The following is a 22,161-nucleotide window of genomic DNA, read 5'->3' as shown; positions in this document are numbered from 1 at the left end:
AAAAATCACATCTTTTTTGACAAATAAATCAACACGAATTCACCAGAACTACAGTGAGTGCTGATCTTCTTTATATATATATATATATATATATATATATATATATATATATATATATATATATATATATATATATATATATGAATACTAACAAGTGCCTGCATTTTAAAACTGCAGCAGTCTTGCCAGATGAAGATGTGCCTTCTTGCCATGAAAGATGAAACCAGGTAAAGATGTGCCTTCTCGCCATGGAAGTCTCCCATGCTGGGCTTTCTCTCTGACCACCCACTGTTGCTTGTTGATCAAACATACAATACTGGTAGCCGTGCGGATACAGCAAGGATATAGAACTCCATACAGAAAGTGAATCTTTTGCACACATTTCACTCTTCTAAAATTAGGAAAAATATTTTTTACTGCTAAAATTGAAAGTATGTCAACATGCAGAGATGTGCGGTCATTGTTAGGATATGCAAATAGGCCTTTAGCAAACTGTAGTTTCAACAACATAAAAGAAAGGCAGGCTTAGAGCAGTGGGGCCAACGCTCTGTGTCCCCACCCTCATATGACTGGCAATCATCTGCCAATTTTAAGATATAATTTCTGCACAAAAGAAAACACAACATTGCTTCTGTATCCTAATGACTAGATTTATTGTGCAAGTAACCCTGTAGGTTCAAAAATTAAAAACAATTGCTAAATTGAGTAATTTCATAAGGGTTTTAGATTTCCCTTGCTTTTAAATATTTATTTAATCAGAAAAAAAACACTTGTTATATATTTTCATATTCTCTGAAATAATTAGATTAAATTAGGTGAGGAATAATGGGGTTACTTATAATAGATCCTGAGGGTCTAATATCAGTCAAAGTGATGTACAATAGAAGGGAGTATACATCAACCATGCAGATTACATACAAACCTATACAAAAGGCAAAGAGTGGCCTGCTTAAATTTTCTTGAGAATATCAGTATATAGAGTATAGCTCTTCATGTAAACAGGGTTGGGACTGATCTGGCGGGACACTGTTCCTGCCCCCGACTTCCCTCTCCGGCCAGATTGCAGCAAAAAACAGGTTCACCTGAAGTTTGCACTTACCACTCCCTGCCATAAATAAATGATTTCTTATATATTCTAATTGCTCTACCCAATATGGCCACTTGAGAGTCCCAGTTAACACATGCAGTTAGACCACCACCAGACAATATATACAGGTCGATTATGCATAGATTAATCATTTTTGGATTTATACTACCAAATACTGAATTTTCAACCAACATGCAAATTGTAACCTTATCCATGGCGGGTGCTTTTTATTTTGCAACATGTGCGTGGCCAGAAAAGCACAAGAAAGATAACCAAACATCAACAATTTTATGTAAGGTCGCACTAAAGGGTTAAGAGACATTTTGCAAAAACAACTATATGCTTCAAGGAGATTTTTTTGGATAGTGCTGTGAGTCACTTCATTGGCATTTTACATTCAAACAATATTTAGTTGTAGGTAGACACTGTAAGAGAATTTGCGCTGGGTTCTTTTTTCTTTATTCTGAATGGTTTTAAAGTTTTTTTTAATCTATATGCTTATATGAAAATTCTATTAGTTTAAAAGATCCTTTACTGATTCAGCTTTCACTCTCAGAATTTGCTAATTCTGCACCAAAAATGTAACACAATTATCCCAATTGGCATTTTAAACTGTGAAATACAGACTTTCAAGCACCTATTTTGTTTTTCACATATGAAGGTAATATGCATGAAAGAAGCAGTGTTATGCAATTTACACAATTACATTTTAATTTCTATCAACGTATTAGGGCCAATCGCAGCTTGCACTGTCAGAAGGATATTTTCCGCTAAAGCCTAGGGGATGTGGTTTAGACATGAAATGACTCCCAGCTGGGAGAAGCCTTTTTCCAGATGTACAGTAAGTGAGTGCAAGTGAAAGGGAGCCAGCTGCATGGATAACATGTTAAAAAGGCCCCTTTGACATCAGCTTAACTGCCTGTGTCTAATGTAACAAATATATTACTATTCATGGCAACCTGAGCTGAATTGTATGGTCTGTGCACGCCGTTAGCACCATTCCTCAGTGTGCTTTCCAGTACAGGCAATCATGGTTGTACTAACAATACCTTACATGCTTAAGAGAACTTTTTAAATCTATTACATTCAATTAAACTGAAGATTGAATGCCTCTCTTGAAGGATTTTACAAAAATAATTTGAATGTATAATTGAGCACATATAGGCTTCATATTTGCCTAAGCTGGCACAGAAACCGAGAGACCATTGCTGAACAATAAATCATATTGTGTGTTATAAATCTGCAGAATCATTAACAAAGGCGATGCTTCACTAACACAACTGCCAGAGTGTGGGAAACCAATGGATGCTATGTGTAACTGCCATGGTGCAATTTAACACCTATATTAGTAAATCAGTGGGCAAAAGCTGGGGCTCCATTTGCAATAAGTAAAAAGCTTGATCAGTTTCTTGGAAATACACAGCCTAACTGGCAGGTGATACTGAAGATTGTGAAACCTTCTCTGATTCTATATTGTTGTGAATTCTGCTAGCGGATGCTGCTGGGGAGGTTAACATGAAGACTTTTTCCTGGCAGGAAAAAGCAGGTCTAATTTTAGATAAGGTTTAAACAGTGAACATAGAAGTAAAAAGAAAAAAAATACATTTAATAGCAACATTCTCAGCCATGCACAAACACAATTCCTGCCCTTTTTCTTATATAATGAAGCATTTGATTTTGTTGAAAATGGCTTTATAGCACGAGTTCACCTTTGCCAATTACTGCGTATAAAATACACCCATAGAAACTCACCTTTAATAAATAGCAGAAAAATAAGCATTTCTGTTTCCTAATGTTTAATTTTTTCACCCTCCTCAAACAGGGTAATGCCAATGAAGCTAGTGAAAAGCAAGTACTTTTAAATTTAATGAAAAGGCTACATATTAAAAAAAAACAAAAAAAAATATTTTGGTAAGTACTATAGTACTAGTGCATCGTCACTGAAAACAAACTTCCTCTTTAACTTGTTTAAAGGAGAACTAAAGCCTAAAAATGAATATAGCTAAACATTTCATATTTATTAACTGAATTTATTGCACCAGTCTAAAGTTTCAGCTTCTCAATAGCAGCAATAATCCAGGACTTCAAACTTGTCACAGGGGTCACCATCTTGGAAAGTGTCTGAGACACTCACATGCTCAGTGGGCTCTGTGCAGCTGTTGAGAAGCTAAGCTTAGGGGTCATTGCAAATTATCAAGCAGAAAATGAGGTTGACATGTAATATAAGATGATGTTACAAGGCTGATTATTACATTCTGATGCTATTTGCACTGATTTCTGTGCTGCCATGTAGTAATTATCTGTATTAATTACTAATCAGCCTTATATTGTGATATTTACATTCTATGTGTACTGTATATTGTATGTCGTTCCCTAAGCCGAGTAAGTGAGAACAGCACTGAGCATGTGCAGTGAATCAGCAGAAAAGAAGATGGGGAGCTACTGGGGCATCTTTCCTGCTTAAGGGCTGTGGTTGCCTTGGGCTGGTACAGAAGCCCAAGCCTGTGTAGAGCTACACAGAGCGGATTTCACCACAGAAATATGAAAGTTTGCATTTTTCCCCTGAAATCCACTCACTGAAGCTCCACACAGGACGACATCCTGTGGCTACACAAAGGAGAAGATGACAGCAGATCAGCTTTCCTCCAACTGTTTACAAAACGCAGGCTGAGGAAAGCAAATAATCCGCTCAGTGTGCCCCTAGCAGTGAGAGAATATCCTTGTGCTAAAATCACTAGAAGGCTCTTACGAATCAATTATGAGTACAATAACTGAATTCAAACAAAAATACAAATATGTGAATGAAAACATTCTTTCAGTTACAGCTGGGGCTAGAGCTGTGATCAGTTTAGAATACCAGAACCTCTAATGGTATTTATATAATTACTCTATGACCAGGACAAAAGCTACGTAAAACACATTCATAGAAGCAACTTATTATCCTAATGCAGAAATTACCAAACAGTGGCTCATGAGCAACATGCTGCTCACAACTCCCTTGGATGTTGCTCTCAGTGGCATCAAAGCAGGTGCTTATTTTTCAATTCTAGGCTTGGAGGCAAATTTTAGTTGCATAAAAACCAGATGTACTGCCAAAGAAAGTCTCCTGTAGGCTGCCAGTCCATATAGGGGCTACCAAATGGCCAATCACAACACTAATTTTGCACCACCCAGAAACCTTTTTCATACTTCCTCAAATTTTTTATATCTGAATGTGGCTCAGGGGTAAAAAAAAAGCAAGGAACTAATGTCCAAATGCATAAAAAAAACAAAACTAAATATACACAACATTGATTTCAGAAATCACATCAAGTCCTTTCATCCATGGGTGACATGGGTGTTGGATCATTTTGTTCCATCAGTAAATTCAGCTTACTAAGTCATGTGCTTATGTGTTTAATCAGACAAAGAGATTTTTGAAAAAAATTTTGTCGCATCACTGTATTATTGCAGATCAAGACACAAACAAAAAACATAACTCAATGCAAAAAAATCATAGTTGTTATGCTTTGCCTCTTGCCCCATTCTTTGTACTCCTGTAATCATGCAGCACTGCCTGTGCTCATTGGGGGCTGCATACTGAAGGAGCAGGTGGATGGCGAAATGTGGGATGGGAAAGTCCAACAGCTCATGAGCCATTCATAACTGAGGGTGACATTGAGTTTTACAAACATAGCTCCCTTGCACTTGTGTTAGCTTTGGTCTGTACCTATAGAGTGCAGCTTGCACCTACCAATGATACAGACGTGAGTGTACCATGCATAGGCCCTACATGGTTCAATTTTACACCCCAAACACTCCAGCAGTAGACCAGCACCTATGTCACTGGTAAATATGACCATTTCCACAAAATGTCTAATTTTGGAAAAGTTGATGTTATAATTGTTTGCGTGCTTAAACACAGGGAGGGGATTATACTATACAGTGCTGTAAAGATATATTATACTATGTATGATAATATTAAAGTTATGACGAGATCTGCCCGATGAAGACATTTTAATACATGTTATATTAGAGTAGTTGTTCCTTAATGTACATGCTATTTAGAGAAAGAATTCTGTGCTGGGTCATGGAATAAAGGACTTCTGTAAAGCACTAAATAAAAAGAGTAAACACAGTTGTTTGACAATAAATGGCTTCAGCCAACCACTAACCATGAGTGAAAGAAAACTTTTTGTGTTATCATTCAATGGTTAAGAAATTATAAATTCTGCCAGGGTATGTAAACTTATGAGCACAACTGTATATAACTGTAAAAGTACTGCAAATGGAATGCAAGGCAAATTAATAATACTGAAAACAATTGTTTGGAATATATGCATTTTGATTGGTACCTTTGGTTTTTACATATGAGACATAGCATTTCTAGCAATTTTATTGGCAGAGAGCCTAAATCCCATTATACTTTTCATTCAATTTAGGCCTAATGTTTACGAAAAAAAAAAGAAACAGAAAAACAAACTTTTAAAATGGATTCCTTAATTCAAACAACCAACAAATCTCCTTTCAGTAATTGCAATTTTAAGTGGTTTCTTTCCCCACTCTAGCTCTAGCTCGCAACCATCATCTTGATTGTGAGTGTGTTTGTTTGAACAGACTGGCTTCTAAATGTTCCTTTTCTCTTTGTTCTCCTTCCCAGACCACCATAGAGTTTCTGTAATTTGGTGAGTTGCTACAGCCTATGGACACAAGCTACAAAAAGGATAACTCTGTACTTCATTCCCAAAAGTCAGAATCAGCACAGGCAAAGATTACTGCACTGCTTTAACTTGTGCTATACATCACTAAGCTGTCCAATAAAACCCAAGAAAATAGAGATAAGGGAATTTAATACAAATGACATGCCAATGTGAAAACCTGAAGTAACAATCCAATGCATTCGTGCTTCACAGAAATGAATGCCAGGACACACTGACAGCAAGGATTTAGTAGATATACAGAAGGTTAAGCTGCCCTGCTCTGTTACATGGCCTCTTGATTCTTAACACTAAACATCTCAGTCATAAAAATAGCATATTAGCAGTTCACTAGAGCATGTGAATTTTGTAGAAAAGGAACAGACAGTTGTATCTTGACTACCAAGTTTCAAATTGTGATGCCTGCAAATTTTAAAATATCTGTTAAAGAGAGCACAAGGGAGATGTGTATGCAAAAATAAACTCTCCAACTTATGATATTTTAACCCGTTTAGTAATATACAACTTAGAATCTAGAGTGCTCATATAAAAAGAGCATAGATCAAAGTGCTATGCATGTCAGAAAGTAAGGGTCATGTCAGATGAAGTATTTTCTGCAACAGTGGGGGAGAAAACCTGGTCTAGTTCCTTCTGCCTTGACATCACTGTGCACTGACAGGCATGGCCTTGGTCTGTTATATAACTCACGGACTTGGCAGATTTTAGCGTGAAAAAGTATACTTTTGCATTTCTGCACCCAAATCTGCCCAGTCTGTACGTTAACAGGCCAATCAGCTCTCAGTTATGTCAGGGTGAAAGGAATGGGATTTGCATTTTCTTCACTGGCATAGAAAAAGCCTTGGCTGACATGGTCTTGAGAGCTCTTTTATGATTGCTTGATGCATCTCTAAGCACAAAAATGGATGCAGAGTGGGCTCCTTGAAGCATGCATGCTTTGATTATACTGAATTTACCCAAATGTTATTTAAAACTAAACTGCTATACAATAAAAATAAATACAAAAAAATGCAGCGTACTTCAATCCTGATTTCAGGATTTTTGCTCCCATACAAAAGATGCAGCCATCTTAATTTCAGAGCTTCTTACGTAGTGGACAAAATGAAGGCATACCTACAAGTTGAGACTGCTGTAGCTCCCCCCACAAAAAAAAATTCAACATTTAAAGACATAGTGACAGTAAAAATGTCTCAATAGCTCAGCAGCACCAACCCCATGACAGACCGTGAGCTCTACAGAGTAGGGACCTACTTCCTACCGTGTTTCTTATCACATAGTTCTTAAGCTCAGCATCCTTATATGAGCTCAGTGTACTGTATATTATTGTATTTGATGTTTGACTTGTCCTCCCTGTGTGAACTTTTATATATTGTACTTTTATTTATATTGTACTTTTATGCATTGTACGGCACTGCGGCTACTTAACAATGCTTTACAAAAAAAGTTATACATACAAAGGGGGAATTTTCCTGTCACCATAGCATTAAAAGTTAAGATGTTTTCACACCTTTGCTTAAACAGCTGTTTTGCAGATTAAACCAGCTAACTAAATGTGATGTAGGGTATTTCATACAAGTAGCTGCCACAAGGCTACATTTTCACGGGTATTAATTTAAAAATATACTGTCAGGAGCTTAAAAAGTTAGCAATATCTTAATTTTTGTATAGAATGTATTATTTCTAAAACATTTGTACGATTTGACATCCACTATAAAAACTTTCATATATTTTCATGGTATTTCCCCACTGATGGCACAATCTGAGCCATTTACTAATGAATGGGTTAGAAATAACAAGTTAAGCATGTGTGTGAGTAAAACCTGCCCTTGCCTTTCAGTTCTTTCACATAACCCTCTTTACAGCTGTGCATGAGTTGAACAATCCATTTATGTTGAGCTCCAATACATTGCCAAGCAGGGTCACCAGGAGCGTGGAGATCGGAAAGATATCTGCAACAGTAAAAACCAGAGATCAGTCAGAGCCTGCAACAACAAAACTAAACAGAAGCAAGCTGCAAGTTTTCTTTTCATCTAGCTTTGGTCTTTAATTGTTTTTATTGTATAGTCTCCAGTCTTCTGTGCATGCATTTAGTTGCAGAAATGCCCAGTTTAAAATATCTTAAAATACAGAGAGCAATTAATTACAGGTGTCAAAGAATATTATTTACTGTAAGAACATAAAAGATAAAAGTATTGAAATGAGAGAATATGTGCACATAAACATTTAGAATTTTAAAGAATCTTTGCATTAAATATTAACACTAACACAACAGGGTAACCTCATTTGACAAAGATAGACGTGTTTTACAAATTATGTAGAATAAAGTAGAGTTATTGAATTGCACTGGAAAAACAGGAACTTACAAGTAGATTCAAGAACAGTACTTGAGAACCATACTTGAAGGAGTGATTTACCTTTATGTTAACTTTTAGTATGTTATAGAATGGCCTATAGTATACTAAGCAACTTTTGAACTGGTCTTCATTAGTAATTTTGATTTTAAGTTGTTGAATTATTTGCCTTCTGCTTCTGACAACTTGTCAGTGCTGATGAGGATTTACTAGCTTTTTTTTTTTTTTTTAAACAATGCTCTGTAAAGCTGCAAATGTATTGTTATTGCCACTTTTTATTTCTCTTCTTTCTATGCAAGCCCTCTCCTATTGATATTTCTGTCTCTTTTCCAATCAGTGAATGGTTGCTAGGGTAATTTGGACCCTACCAACTCGATTGCTGAAATAGCAAATTGAAGAGCTTCTGAATAGAAATCGAAATAACAAACACCACAAATAATATGAAATGAAAACCAATTGCAAATTGTCTCAGAATATCACTCTCTACATCATACTAAAATGTAATTTAAAGGTGAACAACCCCTTTAATGGACTGACCTCGTTCAATGTCAAAATTCAGCAAACACTGGAACAGCCTATCTCACCTGATGTAGCGTTTTTGATCATGCAAAGTGGATGGTGTTTCCAATAACTTGTCCAAAAGTAAATTTCTTAAAGCCTCAATACGGGTTTCCACTTCAGAATACACTAAAAAATGAACATATACTTAAAACTACACTTCTGTGAAATACTTCTATTATTTTTAAAAAGGTGACTATATGTTTTATCTAAAGAACATTGGAAAATTGAAATACTTTTTCATTCAGATAAATAACCATAGAAGACCACCTACTCCCTACCATGTGAATGCCTTGAATATGTCAGAGAGAAACTTTGTACAAACACAATATAGGAATGGGATTGGTTATCTGGAAACCCATTATCCAGAAAGCTGGAAATTACGGAAAGGCCGTCTCCCATAGACTCCATTTTATCCAACTAACTGAATGCTTTAAAAATGATTCCCTTTTCTCTGTAATAATAAAACAGTACCTTGGCACTTAATCCAAGCTAAGATATAATTAATCCTTACTGTAGGCAAAACAAGTTTATTGGGTTTATTTAATGTTTAAATAATTTTTTAGTAGCTTAAGGTATGGAGACCCAAATTACAGTGAGATTCGTTATCCGGAAACCCCCAGGTCCCGAGCATTCTGGATAACAGGTCCTATACCTGTACAATCAACAGAAAACGCATTCCTAGAACAACATAAGAGAAATATAATAAAACGAATGTGATAAACACAGCATCTGATCACTAAGAGGCAGATTTTTAAAGTCTGGCCCATCTGCAACTGAAGAAACTGTGCGTTCCTGTTTTTCACAAGAATAAAAAGTTTGCTACCGAAAACCTGGCAAGCTTTTTATTTCTGTTGAAAACCCACTTTTAGGGGAAAAAAACAATAGTTTTCTTTACCTCCATTCAGCATAATTCTAAAATAGTTGTTTGCAGAAAACGAGAGTGAGTTCAGGAAATTGCTTGCCGTTTTTGCAATCATTAGCTCGAACACAGATGAGCTAATCTTCATAAATCTGCCTGTAAGTGTTTTGTCATGGAGATCCATTTGTCACTGCTCCATTTGTGTCAGGCCACTATTTTCTACTAGATGACAGTGACAGACAATTTATCCCATGTGCCATTACCCTTAAAGGGGAACTATCGTGAAAATTAAATTTTAATATATGGTAGCGCTCATGAAAACAGTTAACTTTGTAAATATGATTGATTAAAAGATATTTTTTGTTTAGTAGTTATAGTTTGTTTTTCTTATGACTGACTCATTGCACTCTCTCTCTGACTCGTTAGTCCACTGTGCTCAAGGTCGGGTCCTGTTTTGATTGACAGGAGAAGCTTAGTTTTTATTGGTTGCTAGGCTCTGCATAGATCTCTCACCTGCAACGTTTTTTTTCTCTGGACATTAGGACTGCGCAGCACAGTGCAATAGTAAAAGCCTTTCCAGAATTGTCAGCTGGGCATTCGGATTCAAACAGCGGGGCATTTATGATGGCTAGCCGCAGAGGTCAGCACACACTTCGGCATCAACTTGCACAGTGATTGAAGTGATTTTAGCGACATATATGTTGCACAGTAGCCTGACCTAACCTGATTGCCAATAATATAGTATCTACAGGGGTGGACCATGCACGGAGAGAGATAACACAGCAGAGACAGCATACATTCTGGGTCAGTTAGCACATGACCTTTAGCACAATCCTCAGTGATCTCTGCAATGAAGATGTCTCGATCAACATGCCTGCTCCGATCAGCATGTGGTTTCACGGGCATCTGTGGAGCAATCAAGGATATTTTCAGGCCGTCTGTTAGGTAAGTCGGGCACGGGGGATTCCCCCATCAGCCCCCCCTGTAAGTCTGACAACCCACTGCGCTCCCCGTGCCGCTCTTGTGATTGCGGAACTGCATGTTAGTTGCCACACGTTCAAGCACTCTCCATTCGCTTCTCTTTTCTTCCAGAGCAACTTTATGCGTGTGGGGCAGTGTTACTTTTCACCCATGCAGCGGGAGAAAAAAAGTCTGGCGCAACATCTGTACTCGGGTAGCAGCTGCCACACTGGGGCCAATCAGCAGGAGAAAGTGAAGTCTTTTGCTTTGAGAACTGAGGTATAAGGCTTTTCTCTAATCTGCGCACTGAACCTGCATTATATTAACAAGGATATTTTCAGGCCATCTGCGGGGGGCAGACCATGAAAGGCGAGACATTGCAGCAGTTAGCGCACTACCTTTGAAAATTTGTTACCGATACCATTTCAGAATGATCTCTGCACTGATCAGTTGCATTTATGCGATTGCAGATTTTGACGTAATATGGCCTGAGGACTGGATTTTAAAAATGTACTACAGTTGACAGAGATGGGCACACACATGTTGGGTATTGTAAGCAAAGTATGGCTTTTGAGGAAAGCAGAGCTGTAAAGCAGAGAAGAAAGAACTGGCCCTATGTTGAAATGCCTAGTACATTTTTAAAATCCAGTACATTTTTAAAATCCAGTCCTCAGGCCATATTACGTCAAAATCTGCAATCGCATAAATGCAACTGATCAGTGCAGAGATCACTCTGAAATGGTATCGGTAACAAATTTTCAAATGTAGTGCGCTAACTGCTGCAATGTCTCGCCTTTCATGGTCTGCCCCCCGCAGATGGCCTGAAAATATCCTTGTTAATATAATGCAGGTTCAGTGCGTGGATTCGAGAAAAGCCTTATACCTCAGTTCTCAAAGCAAAAGACTTCACTTTCTCCTGCTGATTGGCCCCAGTGTGGCAGCTGCTACCCGAGTACAGATGTTGCGCCGGACTTTTTTTCTCCCGCTGCATGGGTGCAAAGTAACACTGCCCCACACGCATAAAGTTGATCTGGAAGAAAAGAGAAGCGAATGGAGAGTGCTTGAACTTGTGGCAACTAACATGCAGTGGCGCAATCACAAGAGCGGGCACGGGGGAGCGCAATGGGTTGTCAGACTTACAGGGAGGGCTGATGGGGGAATCCCCCGTGCCCGACTTAGCGCGGAGTTTCCTTACCTAACAGACGGCCTGAAAATATCCTTGATTGCTCCACAGATGCCCGTGAAACCACATGCTGATCGGAGCAGGCATGTTGATCGAGACATCTTCATTGCAGAGATCACTGAGGATTGTGCTAAAGGTCATGTGCTAACTGACCCAGAAAGTGTGCTGTCTCTGCTGCGTTATCTCTCTCTGTGCATGGTCCACCCCTGTAGATACTATATTATTGGCAATCAGGTTAGGTCAGGCTACTGTGCAACATATATGTCGCTGAAAGCACTTCAGAAACTGTGCAAGTTGATGCTGTAGTGTGTGCTGACCTCTGTGGCTAGCCATCATAAATGCCCCGCTGTTTGAATCCGAATGCCCAGCTGACAGTAGGCCGGCCATTTCTTTCTTCTCTGCTTCACAACTCTCCTTTCCTCAAAAGCCATGCTCTGCCTATGTGTGTCCTACTCTGCCTGTGTGAGCTATATTTTGCTTTGTGTGCTATATTATGCCTTTGTTTGCCACACTCTGCCAGAGAGTGCTGTATTCTGCTTGTGTGTGCCATACTTTGCCTGCCCTACTCACTCTGTTGTACTTGACTGAGAGAATGTGCAGACCTGACAGGCTTACTTCTCTCACAAGCAACTTCCAGAGTAACAGTTGATGTGAGGATGCTATTCAGCATGGAGGAGGGTGGGACTTTGCTAGTTGCTAAGTGACATCATAGCTAGTAAGTAACCAGGCCCATTCAGCAGTAGCTTGAACTGTCTCTCAGAGAAAGCACCCACATTGCATTTCATAATATATCATTTTCCAAAAAAAGTAAGCATTTCTGTTAAAGAAATTTAATTGCAGATTTTAATATTTCCACCTCAACTATCCATTCAGAGAATTTTATTTTCGCGATAGATCCCCTTTAAAGATTTAATGAAGCTTTGGTGTCTATTTCTAGACAAACACTAATCTTCTACTTGAGAGCAAAGAATGTGCGACTGGAGAATGGTAGCTTGGTGCTCTCAATCTCAGTGGACACCCCCGCTCCAGGTGCAAAACTTTAACCAAATAGTCAGATAACTGAGAGAAAGCAATCAGAGCAGAGCTTGCTGCTAAGTGTTCTTTATTAGACACAACATGTTTCGGGCAACATGTTGTGTCTCAAAAAGAACTTTTTGCTTTCTCTCAGTTATCTGACTATTTGGTTAATCTTCTACTTGCAAAGGACACAGTCAAGAATTACTAGAAAGCATATAAACTTGCTCTTTCAAGTAATTTTACTTGAGGTTTACTGAAGAGGGTGATTTCAAGCATTTTTATTTATAGAGACACACCTAAAATCTCCTTGTGTGACACTGCCCTTACAGGAATTACCGAAAATATACAATACGTATGAAACAGCTCACCAAGCAAACAGATTATATGTGGCTCTATGTCCACGTCCTTGTCTTTACCGGTATTCTACTAATCAAAATGCAATTGTGATGGCACTTGAACTTGTTAGGTATACAGCAGTTTATTGATCATAAGGTCAAACGGGCATATAGAATACAAGGGGCTACAAACAGTATGGCCACCTTTTTACCATTCCTTCAGAATGTCAGCTCTTCTTCACTTGCTCCTTTGCCAATGCACTATATATTGGCCAGCTTTAAAAGTCACTTTAAGGATATTAAAAACTTTAGTGTTGATAACATCCAGTGGAGTAAAAAAAAGCCGAAGTTTGACAAAAATGCTGGCTTTTTATCTCTACTCCCGGGATTTGGAAGAAATAAAAAGCAGAAGAAGAGGATCACTCTGTGGTGCTCACTGAAGTACCCTGGGCCAGTTCAGTTATCTGCTAACAGAAGCACCAGCCCAGGGTATCAGATAAGTCACTGCAATCACTAAGGGGTGCCTAAAATTTGACACTTTCACCACCCCAGGTATGGGGGGGGGGCAAATTTTAGGCCACTAGGCTGCCATTAATAATACACATAAAGGAGATCCCCAAAAAATTAATGGATGTTAGTTTCAAAGCTTAAAAGTGCTTCTTTGAGCACGGTACAATCATGGTCCATATGTTTGGCTGTTTCTTAAATATCAGCGCTTTTGTATGCATAAACCAAGCTTTCAGCTCAGCAGCTCTCTTTCAGAGCCAGAATGTTAGCATGCTAACTGACCATGCAGGCAGTGAATTTTGAGATTGGGTTGCTCAAACTCTGACTTTTAAAGATAAATGATGAGTTGAAAGCCTCTTTTTAGTCGTCTAAAACAGAAAACCGCTCAGAAATCACTACAAAAAGAAAATTAATGTAAATTCAAAACTGCTCAGCGTGCATTTACAGCCTTCACAAGAAATTATTTTCCAGCTCTTTGAATCAATATCTGACCAATCCCTGACATATGTAGTATGTTAAAAAAAAAAACCTCACCTTTTTTAAACACTTGGACTTCAGTCTTCCCAAACAAGGACTTTGCTTTCTCATAGTCATTAATGACAACATCATAGTCACCCTTAAAAAAAAAACAGGTGGACAAAAGAAAGCAGCTTTACTACTTATGTATAAATCTATAGATATACATATTTGTATTAATGCTAGACACTTTGGGGCAAATTCACTAAAGTGCGAAGCGGCTAACGCTACCGCAAATTCGCCAGCGTGACGTCATTTCGTTATTTCACCGATTTACTAACGGCTACTTCAGACCTTTTCGCCAGGTGAAGTTGTGATATGGCGAAGGGACGTAACTACGCTAATTAACTAACTTGCACATTTTACTGAACGTTACCTCTTGCGCCAGACTTGCCTTCACCACCTCAGACCAGGCAAAGTGCAATAGAGTAGATAGGGCTTGCTTCAAAAAAGTTGACATTTTTTCCAAGTCCCAAAAAACGCTGGCGTCTTTTACCTTTTTAAGGATGATAGGCTGAAAAAGATCGTAAATTTTTTTTGGGGTACCCTCCTTCCCCCCTACATTTCATAATGGGCACATGTATAGGGCAAAATAACAACTCTATTTTATTTTATGAAGCTTTCCCAGGCTTGTGTAGAGCAATGTATTGGCTGCTACATATACATCCATTGTACTTTAACTTGGCGCCGTATGCAAATTAAGCATGTAGCTTAGCGTAACTTTGCTTTGCTTGACGAAGTAACGCTAGCGCAACTTTGCTACCTTTCACCTCCCTGAGTGCAACTTCGGATTTTAGTGAATTAGTGGCGCCCCTGAAAACTTCGCCTGGTGAAAAGCGGCAAAGCCAACGCTGGCACAACTTCGAAAGTAAGTAAATTTGCCCCTTTGTACTAATGAAAGGCAATACAATAATTCATCCTTTTACTAACTATAGAATACTGTATATGAACATGGAAATGGAATATAGGGTTAGCAATAAGAAATAAATTAACCATACATTTACTGACTAGTGAAATAGGTTATATATAAAATCTTTTTACAAAGTGAGTAACTTTGGGCATCTAATACACCGGGGTCAAAGCATGAGGTACTGATGTGCATTTCTCTAATGAACGGACAAAGAGTGTACAGTATATGGGGCCACTCATGGTATGACCACTTTTTACGATAATACCAGGAATGATCAGAACAGCAGGACATCCAAGTCCACATCTGCTGATGACCATGCACTAATCATCATAGCGCATTGGCAGATAAAATGTTCAAACTTGCCCAATTGCCTAAATGATCAATATCCATAATACATGGATATCGGTGTGGATTGGTGGGCCTCGAAACATTCATTGGTGGGCCTCGAAACATGTACCAATAATCAAATTAAATTTTGTTTTTTAAAATATTATTATAGTTATTTGTATGGACAGTTTTAAAAATGCCTTATTATCGGGGCAACTTTCAAATGTGTAAAATCAGGTCAAATCACAGTCTGTAATGCAACATGATCGCTTCACTAATAGATGTTCCAGCATCCAGAATTGGACTGTGAGTCAGTTCCAAACAGACACAAAGGCATTATACTACCTCCAATTGCAATTACATCTACAAATAACTGTTGAAAATGTTTAATTAGTGTATTGGTAAGTATATTGAAACATTGCTTAGAATTGCATCTTCTTTTATTAAGGGTAAAAACGGATAAAAACAAACAAAATGCTTGGAATCTCCAATTAATTTCAGTCGCATGGACCCACAGCCATACTTGTAGCTTTGGTGATTATTGTTCAAAAATGTGGTTGCCATTGATATGAACAGGAGATGGGGGGGAGGGCATCTAGAGAATTCTGTTGCCTTTCTGATAAGCTATAAATCACTCAAAAACAATTTGCATGACTGCCGTTGTCCTTACATTTCTAGGTAAAGACAGAAGTGAAAAGCAAATAATTAAAAAAACAAAAATAGCATGAAGGGAACCAGTTGCAAATTGGTTTAATGATACTGTAAAGCAGGATTACCTTTTGAATATTCTTTTCAATATTGAGTGGAAGGTTAAAAAGAAATTTAAATCTCTGAAGCACATTCAAGGCATTTCTTGTAGAGTCTGCTTTATCCTTGCGACCAAGTACTTCCTGGAACAGGGTGTCTGCCGTCGTGCTTGCACCTGGAAACAAGCAGATGTTCTCATTGATGTCATTTGCCAAAGGCTTTAACCGCCTAAATCATTTTATATCACTCCTGGATATGAACAATACCTCATGACCTTATATGTAGAAATATATTAGAGGAAACTTTCTGCAAAACTAACTGAACAGAGTATTATGGAAAAGGCAATGTTCACCACTCAACGTGGCTTGTCTTCTGTGATGCCTTTATGCAAGACTTAAACATTTGATTAAAAAGTGAATGAGTGAATGAAACATTGTCAAAAGCTGTGTTTCCTACAAAACAGTCCTGTAATATACTTAATAATAGTCTTTAAATGTACCGATTACTTTTCTTAAAACTAATTAATAGACTTATTTTCTTAGTAAACAAACATTTTCTTTGTGATTATTTGTCTTTTAGAATTCAGAATTTTGTTTTAGAATACAGACTCTCTAACATTACAAAGTGCTATTGTGATCACTCAGTACAGGAGACCATTTATTTAGCTTGTAAATAGCTCACATATTTTTACCCGTGAATTACCTAATTATTCCTTTACCAAAAACTAAAGAAAATAAAAGAGAAAACTGGAACCATTTTGGGCAGTTTTGATCACTGCGTGTAGAAACGCTCTACATTATCTGGTCTAGTGACCACACTTTAAGCAAAAGATGAAAAAATTACATCAGACTCTCTCTCTGGGTGGTTGCGTGCCATATTCTCTCGTCAGCACTGTGGGTGGCCCACAGAATTTGAACACCGCCGAGTTAAAATAATTGTTTAATACAAATAATGTTAGAACTCAGCTGGAATTTTACAGCTCTGATGTAAAAACTCTGACTTGTGTGAAGCTGCTTTTCTCTTTTGCAAAACAAGATGGAAGGGGAAATTATTATTTGCATATTTGGTAGGTGGCATTCAAATTTAGAATTTTTACTATGTATATAAAATGGGAAATAATGGTATGCAGAAATTGGAAAAACACCACTTTAAATTAGTAATATCTATACATATTTACAGCTTGAATTATTGGGTATCATTTACACTTGTAAAACTGATGGTTTTTGTACAGAGCTTAAAATTTTTGTACATTAACTGAAGACTTTTTTCTGAACCCTTTTTGCATGAATCTCCAATAAATCATGGAATCAATGGATTTGAGTAGATTTGGCAAGCAGTTTCTTAGGCTATTAGGTTACTATATTAGCGTGAGGAACATCACTTTAGTTAACTTAGTGAATGCAGGTTTTAAAAGTTCATGAGTTACTGGACAACTTACTTTCCCTTTAATCAGGAAATAATTCCACTTTACTCTGGTAACATGAATTAAGGTCTCAAAAATGTTTGGAGTGGCTTAAAAAACACCACTATAATACAAAGTTAGTGGACATCTCTGCGTGTCAGGTTTTTGGGCATATAGATTTTCAAGAATACATAAGTACATATGCATGAAAACACATAGCTGAGCAGCCCTTACTGAACAGGATAGCTTCATTATGCTTTGAACTCAGTTATACAAGTTTTAAATAATTCTAATAGGCTACTAAATTATTTAACACTGTAATGCTCCCATGCAGGTGAAAATCTACTTTACATGGTACATTCCTGAAAATTACATAAAGAATCAATAATGTTTAGGTCAGGTAATCAGCAAGCATATGATTCCACCCTGACAATTATGAATGCATTCCTGTACCCATTTAGTTGTGAGTCAATGGTTGAAATTAGGAATCACCTCTGTACACATTTAGAGTCAGTGTAGGTAGGATAAACCTGGTCAATAATTTGGCTGTCTCTTGATGATAATTTTATTTTATAGAGTAACATACAAATCAAATGATCTTCCACAAGCTGCATAGATCTACAATGGTCTTAACAATTAGGAATAATACAATGGGTTAAGTTTCATTTGTCTTTGCCATAAGGTGACAGAGGCAGAACAGAAGACAGTAACATCCTTAGTCTACAACAATAAATACATTGATAGGAAAAATAGGTGCTTGTATGTAGTAGTGAGCAGCACAATTAAAGATCCTAATTAGAGGGCAATTGATGACCCAACAAGGTGAAAGATCTTATCGCCTATATCAATCATAAGAAAACTGTGTGTTTTTTTAGCAGACCAAGGATAAATAACAACAATAAAGATCTTGACTGTAAAAACTGAAATCACCCTACAGCTCTTTAACTTTCTGTTGACATCACCAGGCAAGTTCATTATGCGCTGCACTACCGAGCTATTTGTGAGGTTACCAAAGGCTGGTACAGCAACCCTATACATAAGTCATATTCCAATTCTTGAATAGCATTACTCTTAGAAAAGCTCTACTAAAGAAACGACATACAATTCATAAAGAAAAAATATGTTGTCTGTAAATTAGTCTGAAAGAAAATCACACGAAGCAAGAAAAATCATCGAAATGAGAAATGAGAAAACTAACAATTAAGCCCTTGATTGAGACCCACAGCACACATTTTCAGTCTAATTTAACTCTGCTGCCACAAGTGGAAACACATATTCTTTCAAGTAAGCTTGCTTTTTTTGCTTTTTTGTTTTTAATAAGTACAAAACAACATTTATATACATGAACAATACAGGTCTTTCAAGTGCTTATGTTTTCCATATATGAATTGCATTATGTAAGATCAAATTTAAATACCCTCTCCAAAATTCACTCATCTTATCAGGTACAAAATTACTTTTTGTTCAAAATTAATTGCATCAGCATTAGCATGACCGTAATGAAAGGAAGCACTTCAGCTGTTAATAGATGTTTTACTTTGGAATAGAAAACTTACTTTTAAGAACTTTTTCCAATATTTGCGTCATTGACCCTTCCACTTTTTCTGTTCCATCCGCCTCCAATTTTTGATGGATTGCTGGAAAGAAAAGTCAGCAGTTAGTGTTGCACAAAAATTGTTCAGGGCTGCTAAACAATTTGCTAAAAAACCTGCACACAAACTATATTTTGCATGATACTTCGGATTTGATTAATTTATCTTTGCTTGGTAAATGATAAATCTGAGATTCAACAACAACTAAAGCACTATACTAATAATGCCTTCTGTCCTTTATTACAAAAGGGTTTGAGAAAGCAAGCACATTTATATGAATTATTTAAAGACCTGGATTGACCTTAAGAATCAAGCTTTTCCTATTGCTTTTTTTATTATTTTTATTTTCTTTACAAATTGACACCTATGCCTATTAATCATTTGAATGTAAATACAAGTGCCATTTGAATATGTCTGTGACAGTACCCCCACATATAAAAAACATTGGTTGTGCAGGTCAAAGCCAGAAAACTTTTAGATGAGGGAAACGCCATCAAAACAATAAAAAAAAAAAATATATCGATTTTGCACATTGATACAAAACCAAATACCAAGCAACTTTGCAAAATATTTTATTAAAATTTTAAAGTGGTTTAATTTTTTTTTAAAAAACAGCAATTGCTTCTGAAGCCAGCTTTTCAGACAATACCCCAGTTCTTGGAATGCTTGGCATGTTCAATGATAACAGACCTATCAAGAAGCATGCGAGGTGTTGTTGAAAATGTATATTAGAAAATAAAATACCAGCATAACGAGACTTGAGAAAAATTAAGAGGCTAATTTATTAAGGGGTGGTAAATTTTGACAACTGGTAATGGAGCCTTTTAGTTTACCAACTGTCTGTACACAATGCACATTGGGGAAAAATAATTTGGATTGGTTATAACCCAAGCAGAATGGCATTTGATGAGGCATAGATGTGGAGCAAACAATTACTTTCACTTTACATTCAGCACATCCTAGAAGTCACTGCACTCCTCACATTTCCCACTCTACGCACCATCTATATTTGTGTAGCCTGTGCAAGGGCATAGACATAAGGACCCCATTCTTGTACATTAACATGATTTTTTGGGGTGATCCAAAGCTTGTATTAATAATAGTGTCCACGACATGACACTTGCCTGCTTGTTCTAATTGTGAATTCCAAAATTGAAGAAAGCAAAATGTAAATATTTTACAAGTGTAAAACACAATCGAAAAGCATTTGGTATAATTTCTTAGGGTGACAGGTCCCCTTTAATACAAAAAAACATTTTAAACAACTGTGTGTTTATGAAGGTATAATAATTTCATATATTTATATTTTCCAGTGTTTAAAACTTTAAGAATCCTGAGCAGGTAGTGTATAACCAGTAACATCAAGACAGTAAGTAAAACATAAATAAAGGGGTTGTTCTCTAATTTGGATCTCCATACTTTCTCTGCTAAAAAAAAATTAAACAACAGGATTGCTTTGCCTCCAATAAGGATTAATTATATCTTAGTTGGGATAAAGCACAAGGTACTGTTTTATTATTAAAAATGTTAATTATTTGATTAAAAGATGGCCTTCCCATAATGTGGAGCTTTCTGGATAACGTATCCCATATCTATACTATTTTGAATGGCCAAACCAAAGTAAAACTATGTATACTGCTCGGAGAATTCTCTATAATTAAACACAACAGTCAACCATTGCCACTCTGTAATGACGTTAATTCACAACCCTATTCCCATTGGGAATGAGAGCAGTGGCTAGGAAGGGGTGGAAAGTTTGCACAGTAGTTAAGATTGATGTTAGTTATAATGCTTATTTGCTCTTCAAGGTTATTCTAAAAGCAAAGATGCTAAAGTTCTCACCCTTTTGGTAAATATGTCCCTAAAATCCACATACAAGTGAACAGAGTGGGGGAATTTCAGTCTTGCAAGTTCTATTTCACCTACAATAAATATCTCCCTAACTGTATATGCTCATATATTTGAAGTTTAAGAAAGTACTTGTAGAAAAGAATTCCAAATATAATTTATTATTGTGTTTTGTTGTACAAGTCAGCAGTGTGGAAAATAAGTATTGTTCTGTTGGCTCTCTTTTCTTAGACTGTAAGACATTTTATCATTAAAAACAAGAGGAAAAACTCTAAATACTGCTAATACTGCATGTTTCTTGCCTTGACTTCAATGGCATCAAGCAGTCCCTGTGTACATGGGGCAGATTTCAGCATGAAAATGCAAACTTGTGGTCAATGGTAGTGGCGACACTTGCGGTATTTGGCATTTTTCCACAGACAAAATAAAAACACCACATCTAGCATTCTAGATGCCATTACTAAAGTTTAAAATCATTGCTGTTACGTTACTGTGAAAATGAGTGACATACCATAAGCAATTTTAATGGCAGGGTATTTTGGTGTTTTGTTGACTGCAAAACAACCTTGTTTGTCATTGTCCTAAAATTAATGGAAATTAATAAACGGAATCAACATAATAATTAAAAATAGACAAAAATGCAGACCAACAGTTACTCATGTTTGTCCATTCAATAGCTTTATGTACAGAAACCCTAGAAGCGGAATTATTTACCAAATGTTTTCAAAATTATATATTATTTCTTACCTGCCAATGCATCTTGAGCTTCAAAAAATGTACTAAGTCCTCCTTTCACGTAAGCTACATTGCCTTCATTCTTTTTACTTGCTTGTTTTCTTAGATTGTTTGCTGCTGTTTTCAGCTGCTCAAAGCTGGATTCAAAAAAATAAAAACTGATAAGAAATCTTGCAGCAGAAAAATATAATTCATGCCAGACACATGTTGATGATGGCACACAAGATATATTCTGCTCCAGTATTTTTCAGAGTTTTTGGACTGAAATGCACCAGTTTAAGGCCTCTCATGCATTTCCCATTTGGGTGAATAGGGGGCTGAAATGGAGATACCAAGCACTTGTCTGACAGTATCCCGCATGCCCATACGCCTAAAAGTAATGTGATTAGGGTTGCTACCTGTCCGGTTGTGACCCAGACAGCATGGGTTTTGGGAGGGCTCTACTGGTCAAAACTGCCTGTCCAGTTTTCCTAATTTGGAAAACCGGGCAAGATTCCCTGAGATTGAGCATTTGACAAGTCATAACTCTG

General features: G+C 37.0%; 1 protein-coding gene across 1 annotated transcript in view; it reads right to left on the bottom strand.

Annotated features, from left to right (window-relative positions):
• Nucleotides 1-22,161, bottom strand: part of exoc2.L (exocyst complex component 2 L homeolog) — a 138,821-nt gene that overhangs the window by 69,321 nt on the left and 47,339 nt on the right. Inside the window, exons 6-11 of the mRNA XM_018267739.2 lie at nucleotides 21,644-21,768; nucleotides 19,013-19,093; nucleotides 16,084-16,229; nucleotides 14,089-14,170; nucleotides 8,717-8,819; nucleotides 7,612-7,730 (exon numbers count right to left, since the gene is read on the bottom strand). Of these exons, the coding sequence (XP_018123228.1) occupies nucleotides 7,612-7,730; nucleotides 8,717-8,819; nucleotides 14,089-14,170; nucleotides 16,084-16,229; nucleotides 19,013-19,093; nucleotides 21,644-21,768 (656 nt within the window). The remainder of the gene's footprint in view (nucleotides 1-7,611; nucleotides 7,731-8,716; nucleotides 8,820-14,088; nucleotides 14,171-16,083; nucleotides 16,230-19,012; nucleotides 19,094-21,643; nucleotides 21,769-22,161) is intronic.

The sequence above is a fragment of the Xenopus laevis genome, chromosome 6L (genome assembly GCF_017654675.1).
Source record: "Xenopus laevis strain J_2021 chromosome 6L, Xenopus_laevis_v10.1, whole genome shotgun sequence".
Lineage (NCBI taxonomy): Eukaryota > Metazoa > Chordata > Amphibia > Anura > Pipidae > Xenopus > Xenopus laevis.
Note: the sequence above shows the minus strand (reverse complement) of the source record. Positions and strands in the feature narration are given on the sequence as shown.